General features: G+C 44.4%; 1 protein-coding gene and 1 long non-coding RNA gene across 3 annotated transcripts in view; one reads left to right on the forward strand and one right to left on the reverse strand.

Annotated features, from left to right (window-relative positions):
- Positions 1-345: 345 nt before the first annotated feature.
- Positions 346-19,203, reverse strand: MYEF2 (myelin expression factor 2). The gene is made up of 18 exons (XM_073653065.1): positions 18,931-19,203; positions 14,003-14,202; positions 12,959-13,011; positions 12,132-12,139; positions 11,955-12,048; positions 11,399-11,590; positions 10,098-10,251; positions 8,124-8,173; positions 7,983-8,043; positions 7,439-7,540; positions 7,315-7,356; positions 7,142-7,213; positions 3,548-3,652; positions 3,372-3,470; positions 2,030-2,098; positions 967-1,166; positions 830-881; positions 346-734 (listed from the first exon to the last, which is right to left on the reverse strand). Exons 1-18 carry the CDS (start codon positions 19,053-19,055, stop codon positions 571-573), a joined length of 1,842 nt encoding a protein of 613 aa, XP_073509166.1. The 5' UTR covers positions 19,056-19,203; the 3' UTR covers positions 346-570.
- Positions 19,198-27,050, forward strand: part of LOC141166405 (uncharacterized) — a 132,034-nt gene continuing 124,181 nt past the window's right edge. For both annotated transcript variants that reach the window (XR_012251288.1, XR_012251289.1), the window contains exons 1-2: positions 19,198-19,358; positions 23,863-23,952. This is a non-coding gene — a long non-coding RNA (uncharacterized lncRNA). The remainder of the gene's footprint in view (positions 19,359-23,862; positions 23,953-27,050) is intronic.

Here is a 27,050-nt window from a genome sequence, read left to right on the forward strand (position 1 = left end):
GACTTTTAGCTGAAATGAATTTGTGCTACAGAAAATTTATCACTTAAACATGAGCCATGTATGAGGGAGTCTGAGTCGGTGACATGGAAATTGAGGAGTCGGTGGTTTGGCTTACAGACTCCACAGCCCTGGCCATGACGTATCCATACATCCAAGGTGTAAGTACCAGGCGACCTAGACGTATGGATACGCCAAAGGTTGTGATGGGGTTAAAGGAAACACACTGAACAGACCAACATTTACCAGTTCCACTCAACCATTTCAACAGATTTTATTTCGTCAACAGGGAGATCTGGACTGTGCTGGAGAGGTCAAAACAAAATACAGCATTAGAACCCCACAATGTAGACTGAGAAATTGGCTTTATTAAAAACAGTAAGTCAATTCATATAAACTGAATGACTAGAGACATGGTGTTTAAAAATCAAAATATATAACAAAAAATACATTAAACACCACACTAGCACAGGCTTGCACTAAAAGGAAGGAATTTCTGCTCTAACAACGTTTACTAAAATGTATTTACCAAGACTGAACAAATGTGGGAATGCCCCTGGATAAAATAAGGAATTATGCATTGCGATCAATGCGGACATCAATTTCTCTACCATTGATCTTTATTCCATTCATTAGTCTGCATGACTTTTCAGCAGTTTCTGGGGAATCATATCTTACAGTACCACAGCCTTTAGATTTGCCATTCTCCATTTTTATTTCTGCAAAGATAACACGACCTATAAGAGTAGTTGAGAATTCATTATTACTATATTTAAAGCAAAAATCAGGACATTACAATACGAGGAAAAGCTATGACAACAGTCCAACTTACCACACTGGTTGAACTTCTCTTTCAGTTTTTGCCAGGTCAAGTCAAATGGGAGCTAAAATTGGAGGAAAAATAAAAAAGTTAAAACCATGGCAACATAGGTTGAACACATCAACAATGATTAGCTGGCAACCACTTACATTTCTAACAAATATTTGACATCCTTTATTTCCCCGTTCTCTTAAACCACTTCCTCCTAGTGGTGCGGAGCCAAACCCTCCAAATCCACGATCCATATCCATGGCTCTGTCCAAGCCACCTCCAATACGATCGAAACTGGAGCTCATTCTGTCCATGCCGAGTCCCATACTCATGCTATTCACAGCACTCATTCCAGAGCCTAGAAACAAGTTCACATAAAACAATGTTAACGTTGTGCTTTCGCCAGTATCAGGTCACAATATGCTCTCATGGGAGCAATCAGGTAGGGTTATGATACATTTTAAACCTTTCATGACCTGGCGATTTTTTGCATCTTTTTTCCACCTTTTCCTTCAAAGCTGTAGATGTTTTTTTTAATCTGTTCATCCACTTAGCTGTATAAGCACTTGTTTTTAAGGGATGGATTGTAGTTTTGAATATTTACCATATAAATGTAATGGAAAACAGGAAAATTCCAAGAAGTGAAATAATGAAATACAAGAAAAAAAAAAATGTTCAGGTCTCAAACAGCTTTTAGTTTTTATTAATACCATTTTGGGTACAAAAAATGATAGCTTTTCATTGCATTTCCTTGAGAAGTGGAGCAACAAACTAACATTTTGAACTGTAAAATACATGCAGAAGTTATAAACAGCAGTATTATTTTTCTTAAATTGGACTGTTAAGGACACAGATACCAAATAGGTAAATTTTATATGGCAATTAAGAAAAAAATATATATCTATATACACACACACGCACTAGTTTTTTGTCAAAGAAACACGTGCAAGTCTCTCCAGAGGACTTGAACCTGTGAAAATTTGAGCACTTACACCAATATTGCAGTATACAGTCTATGCAGGGTAATTGAGAGTCCTCCTTTGAATCGCAGACATAGGCTGGACTAAAGGGGAGAAGATGAAGGCTGATATTCAATGGACCGTCTGCAATAGCAACCCATCAGCCGGGGTGGGAGGAGTTTATCTGCGATGGGAGCCAGTATATACACACACACACTTTATAGAAGTCATACAGAAAATAAGTGTCAGATAATTGACTTACTCATGCCAGATCCTAGAGGACCGAGTGAAGAGGAGCCCATCCCACCAAAGCTTCCAACCATAGCACTACCTATGGAGAGAATGGTATCAAAATGGGTCAGAAGACCAATAAAGGAATGCACTGGAGGTGTTCATGCCCAAAAGGATAGCATAAAGTAGTTGACTGGAATAGTTCTACAAAAATCAGTAACTGAAAATGTTCAGGTCAGCGGTTAGATGAAGGTTCCAGCCTGTCTGCATGTGATTGTGTTGGCCATTTTCTGGGCAATACTAGGTTTACTATACTGATCTATCAGTGCACAGCAACGTGCACACCGGTCTTGAGGGGGCATGTGGAGTCAGAAACGCTGATTCATTAAAAGGTGCATGCCTCTTAATGAATCAGGAGCGTCAAGATAAGTGGTGAGCACCCTGCTCAACAGCGGCACACCTCATTTTGGGGCAACTGTGCAAAGCTGGCATTAAACCACCAAAACTCAATTTTTTTGTGCAACCTCATGTTCTGCAAAAGATGAGACTTTTCAAAAGGGAATTCTGTCAGAAGTCTGGCATAATAGTTTTGATGAATTGAGGTTTATTTCTTGGAGAGCAAGGGAAATATTCCTAATTGAGGTGTGGTAAAGGTAACCGCAGACGGAAACCACAAGATGGGAGGGAAGGCGAGAGAGGCGAAGGAACCCAAGATAAATAATCAATTACCCCCACATCAAGAGCATGGACCTGGATTCTACAATTGGAAGCATTTAAGTAGCACACCAAAAAATTTTTGCATATAATGTTAACTAACTAAAGTAATCTAGTGTTATTTGCACAAGTCACCGCTCATTTACATCCATGCATTGTGAATACTCCATTATAGTCATCTGCGTCTTGTAATCCCCTTGGTAGACTTCGTCTAGTACATGTCATTATGTGTAGACAGGTTACTCCAGCTTCCTGTATATCCCATTAGCTGAAATTATTTCCTTTTTTATTTTTTTTCCCAAGAGTGGAAATACAGCAGGTGAGTCCATATATTGAGTTGTTGCAATTCGAAAACTCCCCTGAATTACAGTCAATTACATTTTTTGTGGACCGTGTGCAGAATTATTCCTGAGACATTGCTGTTACCACTCTACCCCTCCTCAGGCTTGTAAATCCTGAGAAAGAAACCCATTACAAGAGGGAGAAAGGGAAGGCAAGCTGAAACTCGAAACAGGATACGATGACTTCAGTGCGAGTCAGGAGAGAAGTTCTAGCTCAGTGAGCAGTAAGTGCTGCCCGTAGATACAATACGAGAGAATGGGAGTCGTATCTGCTGGAGTGCCACTTTACAAGAACATACAGGTATGAGGTCAACTTACTCATTCCTCCAAACGAATCTCCAAAGCCACGGCTCAAGCCAATGTCACTTCGACTGAACTCTCGGTCCATGCTGCTTCCCATTCCTCCTCTGTACATGTCTAAAATTAAAGGTGTTAGTTTTATTAACAGAAACTTTGTACAATCAAGTAATTATATGTATATTTGAGCGCCTTACCTCCCATGCTGCTTGCCATGCTTCCCATTCCTGCCATGCTACTTGACATGCTTCCACTCATGCCAGATCCTATACTGCCCCTGAAGTCATCAACACCACCCATTCCTAGAATAAACACAACAATCAGCAAAAGGAACACGAAAAAGATGGATCGTTAAAAAGGAATGTGTCACCAGGTTTTTGCCACCTTATCAGAGCAGCATAATGTAGAGAGACTCTGATTCCAGCAATGTATCACTTACTGGGCTGCTTGATGTAATCATTGTTTCATCACTAGAAGCTGCCATGTAATCCTCTGAATTCATGAGCCTTCCATAACCCCACCTGCACCACTGATCGGTAGAAAGCTGCCAATGCACAGTGTTTACAGAGGGCTGTGGTGGGTGCAGGGCTATACAGGGCTCTGAACCGAACAGCCCAATGATAGAATAAGGTTCTCTGCCTCTACATCATGCTTAACTCAGGTGGCACAGCAAAAACCTGGTGACAGATTACCTTTGCCAAGCGTCAGTTGCATATTTAGGGATTAAAAACCTGTTGACAGTCCATCTAAACTAACATGTAAAACATCTGGAATGTTTATCACGGACATGCCTCTGTACCTACAGGTTCTAGAAATAAATTCAGTGAATGTTTGCGCAAATGAGCAAGTGCAGGAGGCTTCGCCTGTACTTACAGCTCTCCGGCCTCTCTTCCTCCACACTTGATGGCTGATTTAAGAGTTAACATATGGCTGTTAACCAGCTAAGTGCCACTGTCAATCTCAGAGTGAGGCATTTGTTCCTCCAGCCCATTGACACGCCCGTGACATGATCACGGGGCGCTGAGTGGTTATCATGGCAGCCCCCGCGTGCCGGTCTTTACAAGCCTCCTGGGAACACCGGCCAGATACAGGATATCGTAATTTCTGTAGCACTGTTATGTATAGCACAGGCGATCAGATGATCGCAGCTTCAAATCTTTTAAGGGTACCATTACCATTTTGCCTCAACTCCATCACGATCGATTACATATAGTTAAAGCGCACTAGTCAGCAGGATTGTGCTCAGTAAACTACATACACTGGCAGGTGGGCTACATTACACTGAGTAAAATGATACCCTGGTTGATGAAATCCATCCTGTGGTTCTTCTATAATCTTTACTTTCAGTTTGGAGATAATATGCTCGTGCTTCGGGGCGGCCTCTGGTGCTCCGCTTACATATTCATTTGTGTGCTCTTATGACAGCTCACTGACCGGCCTCCTATGTTACCTAGCCCCGCACTACTAGATGCATTATACACATATACAGCAGGGAATATAAAATGCCCTGGTTGGTTTATGCCCTTTGGATTATGGACAGCAGGTGATGAAGATTAGTGCTTTTTTTTTTTTTTTTTTTTTTGGTGCCCTTTAGTCCTATATTATAAAGTCCTTATTATTTTCTGGTCTGAGCAGTCAGGTTTTTTCGTATTATAGTTTTGAATGGTATCAACTAAGGCTAGTAAATAACAGGACCCATTAGGGTTCAGCCGACGGTGAGCGGGGGTGCCAATCTCTGCGGCTAGGAAAGGCTACACATTACAGACATCAAGGGATAGATATAATTATACTATATTCTTGGGGGCAGAAATAGTTTACTTTCTGTGGTAATATTTGTTTAATTTTTATGTTAAGAAATATGGTGTTATCTAATTTCCCATAGCATTTTTTTTTTTTTTTTTTTTTTTTTAAATATTGCTTTAAGTTTTAAATAAATCATTAAAAGTTCAATTTTAGAGGGTACTTTTCTTGTAAGCCAAAGTAAGCAATTGGTTATTGCCCCTATACTTGTGTGTCTTAATACAGATTTACCCATTACTAAAAGGTAGGATATGACCGCGTGTTCGCAAACGTCTCCATAAAACTGTTGCACAACTTGCAGCAGAATGTCTGCCTTTAGCTTCTCCTCCCCTCTCCATAGAATCTTATAAGCACTAACTGATCAGTAATTGGGAAAAATCACCGAAGACAGTTTTTTACCTCTGTATTTGTTAGACAAATACTCAAAGCCAGAAGTGGACCAATCAGAGGAAATGTATAACATGTGCACCACTTCTGCATTTTCTTGCCCACTCCCGGCGTCTGTTTACAAATACGGCGGTAAAAAACGTAACACTTAAGGTGAGCATGTGGCCTTAAAGAACACTCATTGAAGTTTCATATGTAATTTCAATTTATGAAATAAAAACAACGGTCACTTTGAAACGGAATGTCAGCAGGTTTTATCATGTAATCTGACAGCAGCATAATGTAGCGACAGAGACCCTGATGTGTCACTTACTGAGCTGCTTAGTGTAGTTTTGATAATAAGTTATCAGCAGAAGAGGATTTGAGGACTAGTAAACTTGCTGCTTTGTATACACTAAACATAGGATGAAAGCTGCCAATCAGTGATGTGGGCGGTTATATAGAGCTCAACATTCAGAGCACTGCTATATCTGAAACAGATAAAACAGTAATACAATCTCTAAAATCAGGGTCTCTGCCCCTACATTATGCTGCTCGCAGATGGGATAAAAAAAAAAAAAAAAAAAAAAAAGGCAGCAGGTTTTTGCTAACTATATTGTTTTTTGGTATTCTTATTTTAGGATTCAAACAAGTAATTTGCAAAAGTGAAGATACAGCTTTTAGTCAAGAGCTCTACAATGCCTCTAGTGTTAAAAGAAATGTACACATGGACAAATGCAGAGTTAATCTTGATTTTTTATTTTTAAAGGAAACCAGTCATCTGCCCTAGCAGTCCTGTATTTTAACAAGCCTTTGTATGTTAAGTGCTAAGCTGCACACAATGAACTTGAAAACCTTATGCTCTTCCATGTAAATTATGGGTGACTGGGATGGAGGGGCATTGCTTTCCCCAGACTGATCCCCTCATTAAATCACGACTTAATGGGCACAAGTGACATGATTTGTAAGAGCAATGTCACAGGTCGGCTCCTTGAAAATCAGGCTCCTGAGCATGGCGTTCTGCAGCCTGGGAACTCGCAATAAAATTGGGTACAAGTCCCCTGGCTTTACTGGCGTACTAAACATGCCCAGGGAAGAAGCAGAAAATCTCAGCCAGCTGTGACATCACTAGTCTGGGGACAAATGTTTTATCAACAAGTCCCTCACTGATCTACATAGCGCAAGCAAAGGGCTTAAAAGTTTATATCACGTTTACTCAGAAATGGCTAAAGCAGCAAAAACGGGCCTGTTAGAATGCAGGTAAAAAAAAAAAAAAAAAAAAAAAAGGAAGGACGACCCATCTATCTTGTTAGTTTTAAGTAGAATAATGTACATTTCCTTAAAACTTGAAAAACACCGAACACTTGACTAAAATCTGTATTTTCACTTTTGCAAACTGAATCAAAATGAACATAGTTAAAGTAACAGCAGTTTTCATTATTTTATAATTAACCAGTACATAACTCAGAAGACAATAAAACGGTTGACTGATGACAAGTTGCTTGAAGTAAATGTAAAGTGGTATTTCCACAATATGGCCATGCCACAGAATGTTACAAAAGTATGAGAAAGCAGGGACCTTAAGAATCAAGCTGTGCTCATAATGTAAACTATAGACCACATACCTGACATTCGGTTCACACCACTAAATCCTGACATGTTACTCATTCCATCCATGCCGCCAAATCCACTAGCACCTGTAAGTGTGAAGACGTTTATAATTTTATTTTTAATCACCCACATATTTCACACCAATACTGCCGGAAAATGTAAAATATTTTAAATAGCCAGCACTTACCTCCCATTCTATTCATTCCACCAAAACCAGGGCCATCCATACCTTAAATAAAAGTTAGTGTTAGAATTCTTCCCAATTTGTAAATCCTTTGGGTTTTTTGCAGTACATAGTGCTGTATACTTGCCTGATGGACCCATGTTGCCCATTCCACCACCCATTCCCATCTGTGTAGCACTAATTGGTTGCCCGCCAGGTCCAAGTCCCATACCTATACCTCCTAGGCCACCTAGAAAATAAAAGGTTATGCAAGTCATTAAAGAATATGTGCAACAATACATATTTACTAAGCCAAACAAGATACTCAGTATTTGATATTCTATGTGTACCTCAAATTATAGATCGATTATGAAACCATGCCACACATCTACATTGGAAGAGACCTGCCTTATGAAAAGGCCACTGGATAGTTCCAACTCAACATGGCTAGAAAAGGATTTTAACGTCACATTTCACAAAACCTAATATTAAATAGATGAGCAAAAGAAATAAAACCAATTTGCTCATCACTACTTCTAAAATACATATCGAAAACTTACATGCAGCAAATTATAGCCACAAAATATTCTGCCCTGCACTTTCACCAGCACATCTTTGTGTTGCCCTTTGCATAGGGATTAATTGTCTTGTCTTACAGTATTATGTTCTCATGAAAGTCATTTTCTACTTACGAGGTAATTGAGGTGCTTTCTCCATAGCATGGAAGTCATCTGGAGGAAAAGATTTGTCGTCCTACTCAAAAACAAAGCATTGTGAATATATAACTAACTGGGTAACTAAAGAAAGATTTTGTATATTCTGTTTCAACATACCATTTTAACATGCATAGGACGATCGAACAAGAACTGTCCATTGAACATAGCTGTGAGAAACCAGTTAAGGAATAATCACAATATCATGACTTCTGATTCATTTTCCCCTGGACCATACACATTTAGGAGATGGCCACCGTCAGTCTACATTTGCAGTCTTGCATTTAAAGGGGTTGTCCACTACTAGGACAACCCCTTCTAAAACTAAAAGTTCAGCCCCAATAAAATAACTATACTCCCCCTCCCGTGCCAACTCCGTTCCAGCGGTGACACACTCAGTCCTGGGGCGGTGATGTGGTGGAATGACACGTGATGCCCGGTGCCAATCAGTGCTGGCATCACTGTCCCCAACAAACTGAACATGAAGAGGAAGTCTGGGATCAGCTGCTGCCCTGGCTTCCTATTCATGTTCTGTTTGTCCGAAGGCAGAGACAGTGACAACATTGCTGACTGGGCACCGGGGTCACGTGTCATTCCAACGCATCACAGCGCTGTAACGGAGCCGGCACGGAGCAGAGTATAGGTTTTTTTTGCTTTTTTATAGGGGCTGAAGTTAGTTTAAGAAGGGGCTGTCCTAGAAGTGGACAATCCCTTTAACAATATTGCCTAGAGGAAAGTAATGTTAGAGGGGGTCAAAGCAGCAAGGTAATAATCTGACCACTTGTTAAAAGGGGATGTCCCACATATTCAGTCATTGTTCAATAAGGCAAAAATATAACTGTATAATACGTCAGGTGCACCGTGCAAATACAAGTTTTCAGCTGGAATCATTAGAAGTAATGCACCAGTGTAGATAGTGGCGTAATATGCCTCTTATGGCAGCCCCAGGCGTTTCATTCTCAAGTGCCCAGTGGACACATGCCGAGTTTTTCAGTCTGAAGAGGCTAAGGGTAAGGGCACAGTAAGACAGGGATATAACACACGACTATTGCCTTACATGGGTCAGGAGAGCCGCCGGCCAGTCCAAGCGTGACAGCTGCATAAAAATACATGCTGTCAAACTCTGGTCAGGGGAGCCACCAAGCATTGCGGCCATCTCACTGCTCCCGTACTTGTATTCCAGTCAGAGAATCAATGCACTAGTAGCAGTTATTTCTCACCAGCACAGGACACGTCACATTGCTTTGGGAAGGGATTCAAAGTACCATGGGAGTAACGGTTGTGCAGTATGAAAGCACAATAAATTAAAAGTCCGCTCACCCTCGTAGTTCCTGGAGCAGAGAGCCAGCTGAGCCGCCAGGAGACTGATTAGAGAGAAAGAAGTGCATCCAACTTCAGGTAACTCGTAAAATCAAAAGTCTTTATTAAAGTAGTTAAAAATATAAATGGACAAGTAGCATATAGTCCACAACCCTGTGGAGGGTCTGACCGGAGCAGACGCGTTTCGAACCTAGTGGTTCTTAATCATTGCTAGCCTCCAGAGACCACGGTCATGTTTATATAGCTGCACATCCAGTCATGACATCTGAAATGCGAGAGTGACAGAATTGCGTCCTTGTGTATTGCAATATCTGTCACTCTCACATTTTTCGTACTGTGGGTTTTCTTGGTTTGTTCTTACTATGTATATTGTTTTTAACACATGTATAGCTTTTTCTCATTGGACATTGTTTTATCCAGGTTCTGATTGGTAGTTCTATGTCCGAGGTCATGACAGGATGTGCTATATAAACATGACCGTGGTCTCTGGAGGCTAGCAATGATTAAGAACCATTAGGCTCGAAATGAGTCTGCTCCGGTCAGATCCCCCACGGGGTTGTGACTATATGCTACTTGTCCATCTATATGTTTAACTGATTTAATAAAGACTTTGGATTTTACGAGTTACCTGAAGTTGGATGCACTTTTCTCTCTAATTGTCCAGTATGTAATATACAGTCACAAGCTTTAAATTATCCCTAAAAGACAGTCAAATACTAATAAAAATGAACATCTAACACGACTGTCCACTTATAACAAATATAAAAAGGATACAGATAGCTTGCACTGCTTCGATCGCTTGTTCAAAGGTAATAGTTCCCATTCCTCGGCTTTTGCCATCTTTGTCCTCCTTAATATCTGCCCTCTTCACATTTCCAGCAATGCTGAAAACTTCTTTCAGCTTCTTCCAACCAACTTTAAAGTCTAGCTGTGAAAAATAGAGAAACCCAAAAGTAAGTTTGTTTGAATCCTCCAAGTCAAATCCGAAGTGCCCCTTATCAGTCACCGACTACATACAAAGAAATTTACATCCAAGATTATCACATTAAGGCCGCAGCCCCACTATCAGTATTTTTTCTCAGGAGTGGGAGCCAAAACCAGGTGAGGAACAATCAGAGAAAAGGTATAATAGAAACAAGTCACCAATTCTGCATTTATCACCCACTCCTGGTTTTGGCTCCCATTCCGGAGAAAAAAAAAAAAAATACTGACCGAATCCTGACATACATTTTCACCACAGGTTGTTAAGTAAAGTATTAAGCCAGTTCAGGAGTAGAAACTAGGTTAACTACTTAAATGCTGCTGTTGATCACCAACAGCAATGTTTACAAGGATGTCATTGCAAGTACATGTGCACCAGCTCCCATCAGTCCTCCACGAAATGATCATGGGGAACCAGTGGGTTATAACATGGCCGCTGGGGGTATGCTGAAGGCCCAGATCCGTCAGGTTAGTCATTCTGTGAATCTCAGCACTGCAATTTTGCTATATACAGAAAAGGAGTGGTTTTGCAGTACATAGTATAAGCGGTAGTGTTGAGCAAGTATGTTCGGTTAACCCTTTCGCCGAGTACGCTCGGGCCGAGCACAGAGTATTTATAGGGTGATATGTTTGAATCACTCCCCTGTGCAAGATTTGCGACTGTTTGACAGTTTTATTACATGGGAGGAATGTATTTCTTACACATTCCTCACATGTAATAAAGCTGCCAAACAGTTGCAAATCATGCACACAGGAGGGATTCAAGCATATCACCAAGCAGCTGTAAATACTCGGAGCTCGGCCCGAGCATACTCGCTCAACACTAATAAGCGTTGAAAGAAAAAAAAAAAACAAAAAAAAAAACACCTACACACACCCACAGAACGCCAGAATTACAATTTTTTTGGGTTGATACACCTATGTTTTGGCGTGACCAAACAAACCAGTAACCTCAGAGTACTAGCATGCTTGTTGAGGTCTGAATAGTAGGCACCTGCACAAGCAGACTATATCAACATTTGAGTATGGATTGGAAACAGTGATCAGAGCTAGTAATAAACACAAATTGTACATAGAACAGCCAGGTAACATACATTTGCTACAAAAACCGTTGACCCAAGTCTTCCAGCTCTCAATGCACTGATTATTTCTGGTGGGATGTTAGGATTGTTGACAATGGAAGGCGGGAGATTCATCATGCCAGGACCCATGTCAGCGTTATGTCCCCCAGGAAACAGCCCTCCACCACGCTGCAGAACTCTGCGGGCATTCTCTCCATCTGGATCCTACAAACAGAAGAAGTTTGATAATTGTGACTGTGCTTCCCAGAAGGCAAAAAATACATTTCTAAGGGATTTAGAATCTTTTAATAGTTAAACGATATTCCCACTTTGAATATTTATTGCTTATTTGGTGTATATGTCAAATGCCGACTGGACAATCCTTTTCAACTATTTGGCCTGTAACAGAGACATGGCCGTATTATTAAAACCAGTGTTGTACACAGGAACATTAGCCAGCAGTGAGCCCATACTGTAATCTCAGTGTCTCCTTTCATAACAGCAGGTAACACCTTAGGAAAGATTGTTTGGATCAAGAATACAGGACTTTACCAACGTATATCAATGAAAAAAGAAAACTAGGCCTTACTGCTTTGATGTTAAGGGGTCGTCCGTTCAGATCGTGCTTATTCATGACTTCAACGGCCCTTGTAACAAATTCCATGTCTTTAAACTCCACCACACTGGAAGAGCAGAAGAATGTTAGAAATTCATAAAGCATTTAATACAAAGTATTTTCACAAAATGAAAAAAGAAAAAAACTTACCCACATCCCTAAATCCAAAACGTCACAAGAAAATATAAATTAAAATAAAAAACAAAAAAAAAAAACAATTAGTAAGTCAGAAGTAGGTGAGCGACAGCGTCAAGCAATGCAGTTACAGGTCACTAGAGATGAACTTTGCTGCACCTTAGGGGTATGATTATTAAATGAAAACGGGCCTTTTGTCATTTACAAAGATTTACAGACATTTTGTCCTAGATTTAATTTAATCTTTATACAATTGTTGCATCAAAATTCAATTTACATATAATGTGTACAATTTTTAGCAGTAATGTATAAAAATGTAAAAATTCCAAAAATAAGTGATCCCAGGATACAGATTAGTCTCCAAAACCCTCCATACCCAATGACCTACTAGTCTCCTCAGAAAAATGGAAGCCTTAACCAGTTTATTCGGTTTTCCATTTAAGAGTCTAGCTCAATGACTCGAAACGGTTACAGCACTGACAGTTGCGCAGCCCCACAAGCCACAACAGGCCTTTCATATATTCTAGACAAGTTCACTACAATCCCGATAACGGGCAGATTTGCCAGTGGATTTTAGCAAAGAACAAGTTAAAGGACCAGCATACAGAACCGTACATACGTCTGCATTGAGCTTTTGGCAGCAAACCAGAATTGTGCAAGAAAATGCTTGGAAACAATGGAAATGCAACCTCATGGTATCTGAATGGAGGCGATGAGCCTTGGAACATTCAGACTGCAATACAGTATTGGAAAATGAAACTTACTTTCCAAATAAAAACTTGTACAGTGAAAACTGATGAGGGACTTCACACCTCAAACAGCTTGTTGCCCACGGCACTTACCCTTGATTTTCCTTCAGCATCCTTAAAGAGCTCCACGTATGTAACCTCACCAACTACATAAGACATACAAAGGAAAAATACCAAGAAACAAAGCATTTAACACCGGTAACTTTCTTTACTGTGCCCTGTGCACAGATCTACAGAACAGATGACCTATTATTCACCAACACTCAGACACAGAACCAACATACCAATGGCTATTGTCATTTAGCTACTTGTCAGGATTGCAAAGCAGCCACATTGTCGAGAGCAATACAATCTACCAGATTTTACACCACATTACTGGATATAGAGTTATTTGGTATGATATAGTTGGTGAACAAGTTCAGATATGTATAGTCCCTATACAACTTGTTAAAATAAAGGTTAAAAAACGTTGAAGTTTTTCATCCAACTCACAACAACTGTTTTAAGGTGACTTTCTACCTGAATGTCTTCAAATGGTAAAGTTTGTCTTAAGATCCAAATTAACAAAATCAATGTGTTTCACAGCAAGCTACAAGCAAAGAAATACAGTGAATAAAACCAGTCAAATAGTCATGTCACCTTACAACAGACACCAGAGACAATTACAAATGTTACAAGGTTGAACACGCTACCGTGAAACCAGGGTTTAAGTTTTGGCTTTTAGCCATTTCCATTAAAAATATTGTATGTCAATTGAATCCCACCCAACCCAAATTTGGTAGAAATTGAGCCAATTTCACAACTGCAACAGGCACTAAACAAGAACTGCACAACGACAGTCTTTTACATTAAAAGCAATATCACCAAAATTGCCCCATACAATATGTCACTACATGACAAACAGCAATCACTGCTTTTACAATTATCAGAGCGTTTTACAATATTGGCCTGTTCCCTCACAGGAAATGCCAGACATTAAGTGCCAACGTTATGTAAATTAAAGCTTCAGTTAGCAGGCAATTTGATTATTATATAAATTTACTTTACCTGGGTTACCTGCTGAATCAAGACTTTGGGAACAGTTTAAAAATACATTTCTGAGTGGGAATGCCCATTTATTTCAGATCCAACGTTTACCTTTATCCCTCATGAGATCCTTGATTGCTTGCCACTTCATGTCATAAGGAATATTGCTGATGAATACCCTATTCCGACTCAGACCCTTCTTGTCACCAGAGACCGGTTTTTCTTTTCCATATGGATGGAATCGGTTTCCCTTTCTAACCCCAGATTTTTCCTTTAGAGGCTTATCTTCTTTATTGGAATCCTCATTCTCCCTAGGTTATGGGAAACAAGCAGATTAACATAAGTAATCAATAGTCACCACACATTACAAGAGATATATTGCACACACTCTAAAAAATTTAAATTGAGACGCCTCTCCATTACCAACCCCTGGGCTTGATATCAGCTTTGTATTGGCAGCTGACATCAACCCCAACCCTATTACCCCACTTGCCACTGCAACAGGGAAAGTGGGAAAAGTGGAGGCTAAGCGCCAAAATTGGCGCAGCTTATGGATGCGCCTTTTCTGGGCTGGCTGAGAGCTGATGGTTTTAGTCTGGAAGGGGGCCAGTATTCATGGCCCCTTCCTAGCCTTTGCTGGTTATTAATGATAGGGCCCCACCAGCCCCATTTCATTTTTTGGGAGGGTCCCCCATTTTAATAACCAGTAAAGGCTAAGTACACAGCTATGAGCTGATATTTGTAGCCACGGAAGCTCCATTGACATTACCCCCTTCCCAGGCTATAAATATCAGCCCACAGCTGTTAACTTTCCCTCTGCTGGTTAATAAAATTTAGGGGGATCACATGCCATTTTTTTCCAGAAATGTATATTACTAAACTGTAAGGCTGTGTGCCCACGATGCGTTTTAGCGTTTCCGCAGCAGCAAAAACGCATGGTAGAAGGCCTGCCATGTTCCCCAATGATAATCCGCATGTGCTGTGCACATGCTGCGGAGATTTCCGCTGCAGATTATCATTGCGGAAAAAAAAACGCAGCACTACCAATTATTTTGCGGAAGTGCTGTGTTTTCGCTGCCATTGACTTGCATTAGACCGCATGGATTACACATCACTGTATATGTAGATGCGCATTCCATGCGTTCTAGTGTGCGTATGGTACCCAGGTCTAGAGAAAAGGAGACTCTCCTCCGGACCTGGATACAACAGAAAACTGTAAAAAATATTTAGGCGGCCCACGCTGCGCTCCTCCTCGCATGCCGGCAGTTCGCGATGCACTGACGTCAGTCATGTGACGGGTCACACGACGCGGACGTCGGCACGTCCTTCAGTGTAGCGCTGCCGGCAGCCGGGACAGAGGGATACAAGACACCGTGGGCCATCAGAAGGTAAGTATATATTTCTTTTTTATTTTTTGACATTCTCTCGGGTCACACTATATAAATCCATGCTGGTTACATGGATTTTATATAGTGTGACCAAGTTGACAAGCACTTTCCAAGTGATGCTAAAATCGCTTGGAAAGCGCTTGTCAACCCGCATGCGGAAATGCAAGTGAAGAACGCTTCACATCCGCTTGTCCCTGGCAGGAAAAACGCATGTACAATCCGCATGTACAATCCGCATGTACAATCCGCATGTACAATCCGCATGTACAATCCGCATGTACAATCCGCATGTACAATCCGCATGTGTTTTTTCTGCCAGGGAGATGCAGAAACGCTCAGGAAAAAATCCTGAGCATTTCTGCATCGTGGGCACATAGCCTTACAGTAAGCTACACACAAATCAGTGATTATAGGTCTCACTCATATACTTATATCTATCAAAGAATATTTCCTTGGAAAACTGAAAATGACAGAATTCCTCTATGTAAAAGCTCATGTTAAAAACCGCATTGCAAACGGATCGCAATCAGATGTCATTAAGATGCTACGTGAGAAAAATCGCATTGTACTCGCATGAAAAAAACGCTCGACACCCGTCCAACTTTTTGTTCCTGATTACTGGAACGTTTTCTTTCAGTGATGGACATGTGCCCTTACGCTGAATATCGCCCCTAGGCTAGGTTCAAAAGACCGTATGTTTTTTCTCATCTGAGGAAATCAGGTTGATTATACAAATCACACTTTCATCAGAGCCTGAGCATAGTGTGATCCGATTCTTTTGAATGAGATGGAAAAAAATTTACTCCATCTTCATTCTGTAAGTCCATGGAAATCGAACTGTACTCAGATGCCATCCGAGTGCAGTCCGATGTCTTCCACGCACTCCGTGACTTGCATGGCCGAGTGCGATCCGAAAAAATAAGATCAGACATGCGCACGCTCCATAGAACAGAATAGGAATGCTCCAGTGATGAAAAGGTAGGTATAAAACTTCACTTTTATTGCAGTGATTTAAAAAATGGTGACTGATATCACAGAAGTTAGGGCAGGCCGACGCATTTCAGCATTCAAGCCTTAATCATGGTAAGTGATTTTAAATAACTGCAATAAAAGTGAAGTTTTATACCTACCTTTTCATCACTGAAGCATTCCTATTCTCTGTATTTGCCTCAACCCGCACCAAGGCGGCTCCGTGCGAGGACTCCAGTCACCCAGGTGCAGAGCATTGAAAGTGGTGAGCTGACTTTTCTTTCAGTTATAGAACACGGGGACGAGTGATGTCCGCCAAAACGAAAGCACCTGTCCGAATATTAAGGTCGTTTGCATGAGCCCTTTATGGCATTGGCTGCATATATGGGGTCATTATCCTGCTGCCACTTACATTTGATGAGTGCGCTTCTTTAATAAGTGGGTATGCACTACTCTACACTGTATGAACACAATGGCGATCTAGCAGGCAGCCTCTTGTTTTACATCTGTCTGTATAAAAAAGTTCCACGATACAGCTTTATGTCAATTTCTCACAAAGAAAGTGTTCGTAAACTGCTCTGGAGGAATTTAATAGCAAGTGCCGATTGTGAATATGTAACTGAACACGATGGAGGAAAAACAAACGACCACAAACCAGAATAGAGCACACTGCTGTATTTACATGAACTCTGGACACAGAATTCCTGGCAGTCACCCCCTCCCGACCTGCTAACTAGGAGAGAGAGAATATCGATTTGAAGGACACCGAACCATAGGCCAGGGTAATCTGTGACAGAGAGCTGGGAGGCCTGCAAATCTATTTTCCTCATGGCATCCCCGACTTTTCATTAGTTGGGATAGCACATTGTACACGTGTAACAACATATAAAACTTCCGGCATCCAGACGCCAGTCCCTCTCCCGCCATCCAGCCGCCAGTCCCTCCCCCCTCTTTCGGCATCCAGTCCCCGTGCCCTCCCCCCCTCTTTCGGCATCCAGTCGCCAGTCCCCGTGACACCCCCCCCTCTTCCGGCATCTAGTCGCCAGTCCCCGTGACACCCCCCCCCCCCTCTTCCGGCATCTAGTCGCCAGTCCACGTGACCACCCCCTCCCCCTCTTTCGGCATCTAGTCGCCAGTCCACGTGACCACCCCCTCCCCCTCTTTCGGCATCCAGTCGCCAGTCCACGTGACCCCCCCCCCTCTTTCGGCATCCAGTCGTCAGTCCACGTGACCCTCCCCCTCTTTCGGCATCCAGTCGCCAGTCCATGTGACCCCCCCCCCCCCCCCTCTTTCGGCATCCAGTCCCAGTGACCCCCCCTTTCGGCATCCAGTCGCCAGTCCCTTTGCCCCCCCCCCCCCTTCGGCATCCTTTGCCCCCCCCCCCCCCCTTCGGCATCCAGTCGCCAGTCCCCCCCCCCCCCAGCATCCAGTCCCTTCCCTCCCCCCCCCCCCCTCTTTCGGCATCCAGTCGCCAGTCCCTTTGCCCCCCCTCTTTCAGCATCCAGTCGCCAGTCCCTTTGCCCCCCCTCTTTCAGCATCCAGTCACCAGTCCCCGTGCCCCCCCTCTTTCGGCATCCAGTCGCCAGTCCCTTTGCCCTCCCTCTTTCAGCATCCAGTCGCCAGTCCCTTTGCCCCCCCTCTTTCAGCATCCAGTCGCCAGTCCCTTTGCCCCCCCTCTTTCAGCATCCAGTCGCCAGTCCCTTTGCCCTCCCTCTTTCAGCATCCAGTCGCCAGTCCCTTTGCCCCCCCTCTTTCAGCATCCAGTCGCCAGTCCCTTTGCCCCCCCTCTTTCAGCATCCAGTCGCCAGTCCCTTTGCCCTCCCTCTTTCAGCATCCAGTCGCCAGTCCCTTTGCCCTCCCTCTTTCAGCATCCAGTCGCCAGTCCCTTTGCCCCCCCCTCTTTCAGCATCCAGTCGCCAGTCCCTTTGCCCCCCCTCTTTCAGCATCCAGTCGCCAGTCCCCGTGCCTCCCCTCTTTCAGCATCCAGTCACCAGTCCCCGTGCCTCCCCTCTTTCAGCATCCAGTCGCCAGTCCCCTTGCCCCCCCTCTTTCAGCATCCAGTCGCCAGTCCCCGTGCCCCCCCTCTTTCAGCATCCAGTCGCCAGTCCCTTTGCCCCCCCTCTTTCAGCATCCAGTCGCCAGTCCCTTTGCCCTCCCTCTTTCAGCATCCAGTCGCCAGTCCCTTTGCCCCCCCTCTTTCAGCATCCAGTCGCCAGTCCCTTTGCCCCCCCTCTTTCAGCATCCAGTCGCCAGTCCCCGTGCCTCCCCTCTTTCAGCATCCAGTCACCAGTCCCCGTGCCTCCCCTCTTTCAGCATCCAGTCGCCAGTCCCTTTGCCCCCCCTCTTTCAGCATCCAGTCGCCAGTCCCCGTGCCCCCTGCCCAGTATACAGCCACCAATCCTCATGCACACATGGTATAGCCACTAGTCTCATGCACACAATATACCGCCAGTCACTACTATAGAGCAGGGAAGGAGACAATGACTATAGCTTTGTCACCCCTGGATGGGACACTGGCACCGGGGCATCCGGCCCAATCCTGAGGTAAAAATCCCGTCATTACTGACTACACAATAGAGGCCCCTGCAGCGTCACATGGGAGCCCAGTACACCGACACACACAGGCGCCAGCCTCCCCCGCCCATAACGGCGGCCATTTCCTTCACAGATGGCGGCACCTACTTCTTCATCCCATTGGAAGGGCTCTCCTCCGCCATGCTCGCGTCACACTGATCGTCGACCAGGCTGTTGTTGTCGCTGCCGTTGTTCAGCGCGTCCTGGGAATCATGCTGCTCGAGTTCTGCCATTCTCGCTGGTACAGGCCTTCCTCTCGGTGCGACAGTCGACGAAGAAAGATTCAAAAGGCCGCAACGCCTCTTCTTCACCAAGTGCGCAATCAATGCGAGTTCTCGCGAGAACAAACGCCCCGCCCGCAGAATGTTCCTCTCACGCAACTTTATTGTCCGCGTACAGTAGTAGAACAATAGGTGGGAATGAGGACGTGAGCAGGCGTTGTTCTGACGAGAAGAGCGGCGTGGTCTGTGCCTGCGCCTGCGCACTCTGCTCCCCTCCTGCCCAGGACTGTTGAGCACACAAGATTCACACTGACTGTAAGTCTTTATTCACACATGAGTATTAGTATGCCACAGCCAGGAGTGTCTACAGAACAGGTGGCAATCTTTCAGTTCTAGTAAGCCCCACTGCTGGTTTTGCCTCACAAACACTGATGTGTGAATAAGCCTCTACATTGTAGTTTCTTGCTATGAAATGTTCTCGGCACAGTACGCACTGGCCGCCCTTTAGGCTATGTGCCCACGATGCAGAAATGAAGCAGAAAATTTCTGCAGCATTTCTGCATCTCCCTGGCAGAAAAAACGCATGCAGATTGTGCATGCGTTTTTCCTGCAGAATACATGCGGATCCACATGCGGATTCACATGCGCTTCCGCATGCAGATTGACAAGCGCTTTCCAGGCGATAGCATCACTTGGAAAGTGCTTGACAACTAGGTCACACTATATAAATCCATGCAAACAGCATGGATTTATACAATGTGAACCGTAAAAATTAAAACAAATAAAGCTATACTCACCCCGGAGGCCCCGGTGTGTGCAGCAGCGCTCGTTCCTGTCTGGTTCCCGGCTGCCGGCAGAGAGCGGTGAAGGGCCTGCGGTCACATGACTGTGACATCACCGCAGGTCCTCAAGCGATGCCGGCATTCAGAGAGAAGCCGCCGGACAGGTGAATATAACTTTATTTGTTATTTTATTCTTTTTTTACAGGTACAATGGTACCCAGGTCTGGATGAGAGTCTTCTCTCCTCCAGAACTGGGTACCATCCGCACATAGAGACGCATAGAAGCCGCTTGTAAAAATGTACAGTCGCGGTTTCTATGCGTTTCAATGCAAGTCAATGGCGGGAGTTCCGCTGCGCTTCCGCAAAATTAAATGACATGCTGCGGATTTTTGTACACAGCATAAACGCTGCGGAAAAATCCGCAGCATGTGCATAGAACATGCGGAATCCCCTTGGGGACCATGGGGTGCGGATTACCTAGCGTTTAACAAGCGTTTACGCTGCGGAAATTCCGCAGCATAAATGCTTGAAAAACGCTACGTGGGCACCCAGCCTTAACAACTGCCAAAACGCATTAAAACGGCCGTTAAGGATCCTTGTTCCTCATCACCGGTTTAAAACGGGGGTGAGAAATAATAGTGGCCCCATCTGCGGGTGAAAATCCCACTGGTGACAGTTGTGTTTTGGAACTGATCATGGATTAACTCCTTAAATACTTCTGTCAATCATGGCAGCAGTATCTAAGTGGTTAAAATACCCCCTTTATCCCTATCACCCCCTGCAATCGCAGGTGCTGATACCTGCCATGGATGGCATCCTGAGCTCATTTGATGTCCCCAGGGTATGGTGGCCTGTTAGATCCTGTTATAAGCCGAATCTAACAGGCACAATCAGTGAGTCACCGACAGGTCTCAGGCACTGCAGTACACAAGTACTTGAATGCATTGACCAATATTTAAAGTAAAAAATAGTTATGTGCCACAGTGGGACTAAATAAAATAAAGTTAAATAAAATAAGTACAAAAAAAGCGCAGACAAATCACAAAAAGCCGTTTCGCCACTAAAAACGTATCATTTGGGTTAAAACTAAAAACATATACATAATTGGTATCACCACATCCAGAACCACGTTATTTATCCCGTACAGCAAATACTGTAAAATAATAAATAAATAATAAACACGTCATGAATATCACCTTTTCATTATTCTGACACAAAAAAAATTGAATAAAAAGTGATCAAAAAGTCACATGTAAAAAAAAATGGTATTAAAGAAGTTGTCCACTACTTTTACATTGATGCCCTATCCGTATCTGTTATCAGTGCTGGCGGCCGGAAGTGCTCACCTGCGGGGCTCCGCCGTCAAGTGGTAGTGGCCGCCGCGGTGTATTGCACATCCGCCTCCTATTCAATTGAATGGGAGGCGGATCTGCAGTACACCTAGGCGGCCACTACCACTTGACGGTGGAGCCCCGCAGGTGAGCACTTCCGGCCGCCGACATTGATAACAGCTGGTCGGTGGGGGTGCCGCGTGCGGGACCCCTGTCAATCATACACTGATGCCCTATCCTATGGATAGAGCATCAATGTAAAAGTAGTGGACAACCCCTTTAATAAAAACACCAAACTGTCCCGTAAAAAATAAGCCCTAATGTGGCTCATTCGGCAAAAAAATAAAAAAGTTACAGCTCTCTCTCTCCTCGGCTCCTCGACATGAGTGGTCAGATGGGTTACAGCGGGGGACACTTCGGAGAGGTGTGTATAAGGATCTTTAATTTTACTACTGTCATCATTATCCCCTGCTGGTGCTGATCGCAGCGCCGGCAGGGGACAATGATAAGGGCAGCGTTCAGCATCCGGTGCTTGGGAACAGCGCTAACTGTACCGCTGATTCCCAAATGCCAGTACATGTGTGCTCCTGATGCGGTACATGGATATCTCTGGTACTGGTTTTTCAGTACCCGAAATATCAGGACGCGTGAAAGAGCCCTTATCTCTTACTGCGCAAAGAATAGACCCCTTACAAAACCAGCTCCCATTCAGGTCCGTCATCGGTCACTGGAAATTTATGGGGTTTTCACGTAACTGGTAGATCAAAGACTCTGGAAAAGCGACAGCTCCCACCCCCTCAAATAAAATCCAGTGAAATCTGAGCTCCCAGATCCAAATGTACCCCTCCTTCTGAGCCCCACTGTGCCTAAACAACAGTAAGCGACCACTATTATTGCTATTATTATTGCCATTATTGTATTTTGTAGAGGACACTTAACCATTTACAAGGTGCATGTCTCCAGAAGAACAAGCTGGGTACAATGTATAGGGGCGCTACAATATATGGGGGCGCTACAATGTATGGGCACTAAACTGGCAGATTTGCAATTCTCCAGAATAAAGCCTGGCATGGATGTTACATAATAGTCACTTCAGCTGTAGATGAATTCATTAAGAGGTGTAATTTCTACAATGGGCTCACTTTTGGGGTTTTTCTGCTGTTCTTACACCTTTGGGGCTCTGCAAATGTCGCCAGCAAACTATTCTACCAAAATCTGTGCTCCGAAAGCCAAATAGCGCTCCTTCCTTCTTGGCCCTGACGCAGGGGCGGAACTACCGCCCGTGCAGCCGGTTCATTGAACGGGGGCCCCGAGGGAGAGGGGGCCCCTCCAGCCTCCAGCAGGGCCGCCATCAGGGCATGACTGCCCTGACTCCAGTATGGGGCCCAGCCGGTAGGGGCCCCCTTGGAGCCCCGCTGGGGCCCCCCCTCTTGTGAGTCTCTCTCCTCATGGGGCCCCCGGCCCCATGCTAAGCGCCGGGTCCGGGACATCTCAGCGCTGCGTTGCTCTGCTGCGGCAGCACCTTCATGATTCCCCTGATTTCCGGTCATGTGACGGCGCCATCACATGGCCGGAAATCAGGAGAACCTGGTGTCAGCGATTTGGACGAGCGCCAGGATTCTGCAGGGATCGCATGGGGGTAAGTATAACAAGTTTTATTTTTTTCAAAATACAATTTACTAGGAGTGGGGGGAATGGGAGATGCAGGTGGGGGGAGGGGAGAGAGGTGCACATGGGGTGGGGGGATGAGAGAGGTGCACATGTGGGGGGAGGGGGGTGAGAGGTGCACATGTGGGGGGGGATAAGAGATGCACATGGGGGGGAGATAAGAGATGCACATGGGGGGGAGATAAGAGATGCACATGGGGGAGGGGGATAAGAGATGCACATGGGGGGGATGAAAGAGGTGCACATGTGGGGGAGGGGGATGAGAGATGTGCACATGTGGGGGGATGAGAGAGGGGCACATGTGGGGGAGGGGGATGAGAGATGTGCACATGTGGGGGGGGTGGTGAGAGCTGCACATGGGGGGGTGGTGAGAGCTGCACATGGGGGGGATGAGAGAGGGGCACATGTGTGGGAGGGGGATGAGAGAGGGGCACATGTGTGGGAGGGGGATGAGAGGTGCACATGTGGGGGAGGGGGATGAGAGATGTGCACATGTGGGGGGGTGAGAGAGCTGCACATGGGGGGGATGAGAGAGGGGCACATGTGTGGGAGGGGGATGAGAGAGGGGCACATGTGGGGGAGGGGGATGAGAGATGTGCACATGGGGGGGTGGTGAGAGCTGCTCATGGGGGGGTGAGAGCTGCACATGGGAGAATTGGGAGAAAATGAGCTGCACATGGGGGAATTAGGAGTAGGGGGATAATGAGCTGCACATAATGAATGTGGGGTGGGGGAGAGTAAATGATAAATGACGATGGGGTGGGGAGAGCACGGACATGATATAATGAATTGGGGCAGGGGGTGCATGTAAATAATGAATGCGGGGAGCAGGAAGTATAGAGTAGAGGTTCTAATTAAATTATATATTAAGTGCCTATTTACAGTTAATGGGGGCACCGTGGTGGATTACAATTTATATTTGGAATGGTAGGTTGCATAATAACTAACCATATATTGATGGTGGATGCACGTCTGTATTCAGCTGCGTAATGTAGAAGTTGGGGAATGTGCTCTAGATAACTGTGTTATTTTATGCAGAGACGAGTCCTGGCTGGAAGACGTGATGGCGGTCTGTGCTGGATGAAGGAGAAAAGCGTAGCTGAAGGACTTCACCTAGAGACGTCACCAGTGAGTCAGTGCATTACATGTACACTTACACTATATACTATGTACCGGGCTCCTGTGTATAATGTCACTGGTGATCACTGTATTACCTGTACACTGACACTATATACAGAGCTCCTGTGTATAATGTCACTGGTGATCACTGTATTACCTGTACACTGACAATATATACAGAGCTCCTGTGTATAATGTCACTGGTGATCCCTGTATTACCTGTACACTATATACAGAGCTCCTGTGTATAATGTCACTGGTGATCACTGTATTACCTGTACACTGACACTATATACAGAGCTCCTGTGTATAATGTCAGTGGTGATCACTAGATTACCTGGACACTTACATTATACATACCATGCATAGAGCTCCCGTGTATAATGACACTTATGGTAATATTAGTAATGTGGTGGTAATATTAGTAATGTGGTGGTAATATGTGGTCTGGTCATGGTGTGGCAGTTTTTCTCCCTTCTGTGTGGTATTATTCGGTCACTATGTTGTGGTAATATGTGGTCTGGTGATGGCGTGGCGGTATTCCCTGTATGTGGTATTATTGGTCATTTTAAAAAAAAATGTATATGACACATTCCCTTAAAGAAAACTAAATAAAAATATATCTAAAAAGAGTATTGGATATTTTAAGAAAATTTTAATAGGTTAGAGTAGGGCCCGGCCAGAAGAGTCTACCTTATCGTGGTGGCGGCTTTAAAAATCTTTTGGCCAAAACAAAAGCTGCTGGCTATGTATGTGGCACCGTCACATGGCCGAACGTCAGGAGAGCCTGGTGGCAGCAACGTGGACGAGCGCCAGGATTCTGCAGGGATCGCATGGGGGTAAGTATAACAAGTTTTATTTTTCTTAAATACAATTAATTAACTAGGAGTGGGGGGGTGAGAGATGCACATGGGGGGGTGAGAGATGCACATGGGGGGGTGAGAGATGCACATGGGGGGGTGAGAGATGCACATGGGGGGGAATGAGAGATGCACGGGGGGGGAATGAGAGATGCACGGGGGGGGAATGAGAGATGCACGGGGGGGGAATGAGAGATGCACGGGGGGGGAATGAGAGATGCACGGGGGGGGGAATGAGAGATGCACGGGGGGGGAATGAGAGATGCACGGGGGGGGGAATGAGAGATGCACGGGGGGGGAATGAGAGATGCACGGGGGGGGAATGAGAGATGCACGGGGGGGGGAATGAGAGATGCACGGGGGGGGAATGAGAGATGCACGGGGGGGGGAATGAGAGATGCACGGGGGGGGGAATGAGATGCACGGGGGGGGGAATGAGAGATGCACGGGGGGGGGAATGAGAGATGCACGGGGGGGGGAATGAGAGATGCACGGGGGGGGGAATGAGAGATGCACGGGGGGGGAATGAGAGATGCACGGGGGGGGGAATGAGAGATACATCGGGGGGTGAGCTGCACATGGGGGGGGTTATGTTTACATAACTTTGTTGCCTTATGAAGCGCAGGGGGGGGGCCCCCAAAAATTTCTTGCACAGGGGCCCACTACAGTCTGTGTCCGCCCCTGCCCTGACGTGTGGCCTACCAGTAGTTTCTGATGACATATGGGGCAGCACTGCGTTTGGGAGAGATTGATCAATAAATTGTGGGGTCTAGTTTCACCTATTAACCCTTGTGTAACTTACAAATTTGCAGCTAATACAAAAATGTTATTTTTATCATTAAAATGTTATATTTCCACATCCCAATGTTATAAAATTCTGTGAGCTACATGTGAGTTCAACATACTCACTACACCCCTACAGGTGCATCTCACGAAATTAGAATATCATCAAAAAGTTAATTTATTTCAATTCTTCAATACAAAAAGTGAAACTCATATATTATATAGAGTCATTACAAACAGAGTGATCTATTTCAAGTGTTTATTTCTGTTAATGTTGATGATTATGGCTTACAGCCAATGAAAAGACAAAAGTCATTATCTCAGTAAATTTGAATAATTAACAATAAACACCTGCAAAGGCTTCCTAAGCATTTAAAAAGATCCCTTAGTCTGTTTCAGTAGGCTCCACAATCATAGGGAAGACTGCTGACTTGACAGATGTCCAGAAGGCAGTCATTGACACACTCCACAAGGTCCCAGAGTTCCAATTTTCATTTGGAAATCAAGGTTCCAAAGTCTGGAGGAAGAGTGGAGAGGCACACAATCCAAGATGCTTGAGGTCTAGTGTGAAGTTTCCACAATCAGTGATGGTTTGGGGAGCCATGTCATCTGCTGGTGTAGGTCCTCTGTGTTTTATCAAGACCAAAGTCAGCGCAGCCATCTACCAGGAAATTTTAGAGCACTTCATGCTTCCCTCTGCCGACAAGCTTTTTGGAGATGGAAACTTCATTCTCCAGCAGGACTTGGCACCTGTCCACACTGCCAAAAGTACCAATACCTGGTTTAAACACAACAGTATCACTGTGCTTGATTGGCCAGCAAACTCGCCTGATCTGAACTCCATAGAGAATCTATGGGGTATTGTCAAGAGGAAGATGAGAGACACCAGACCTAACATTGCTGATGAGCTGAAAGCTGCTATCAAAGCAACCTGGGCTTCCATAACACCTTAGCAGTGCCACAGGCTGATCGCCTCCATGCCACGCCGCATTGATGCAGTAATTGATGCAAAAGGAGCCCTGACCAAGTATTGAGTGCAGTTACTGAACATACATTTCAGTAGGCCAACATTTCGGATTTTAAAAACATTTTTCAAGCTGTTGTTATAAAGTATTCTAATTTACTGAGGTAATGCCTTTTGTGTTTTCATTGGCTGTAAGCCATAATCATCAACATTACCAGAAATAAACACTTGAAATAGATCACTCTGTTTCTAATGACTCTATATAATATATGAGTTTCACTTTTTGTATTGAAGAACTGAAATAAATTAACTTTTTGATGATATTCTAATTTTGTGAGATGCACCTGTAGATGAATTCCTGAAGCTGTGAAGTTTCCAATATGGGGTCACCTGTGATGATTTCTGCTTTTTGGCACCTCAGCTAATGCAACACAGTGTCCAAACTTGCATTCCAAAAATTAAGTAGCGCTCTTTGCTCTCTGAGTTTTGCTATGTGCCCA

Source organism: Phyllobates terribilis, unplaced genomic scaffold, assembly GCF_046119375.1.
Source record: "Phyllobates terribilis strain yellow unplaced genomic scaffold, ASM4611937v1 Scaffold_11__3_contigs__length_659146591, whole genome shotgun sequence".
NCBI lineage: Eukaryota > Metazoa > Chordata > Amphibia > Anura > Dendrobatidae > Phyllobates > Phyllobates terribilis.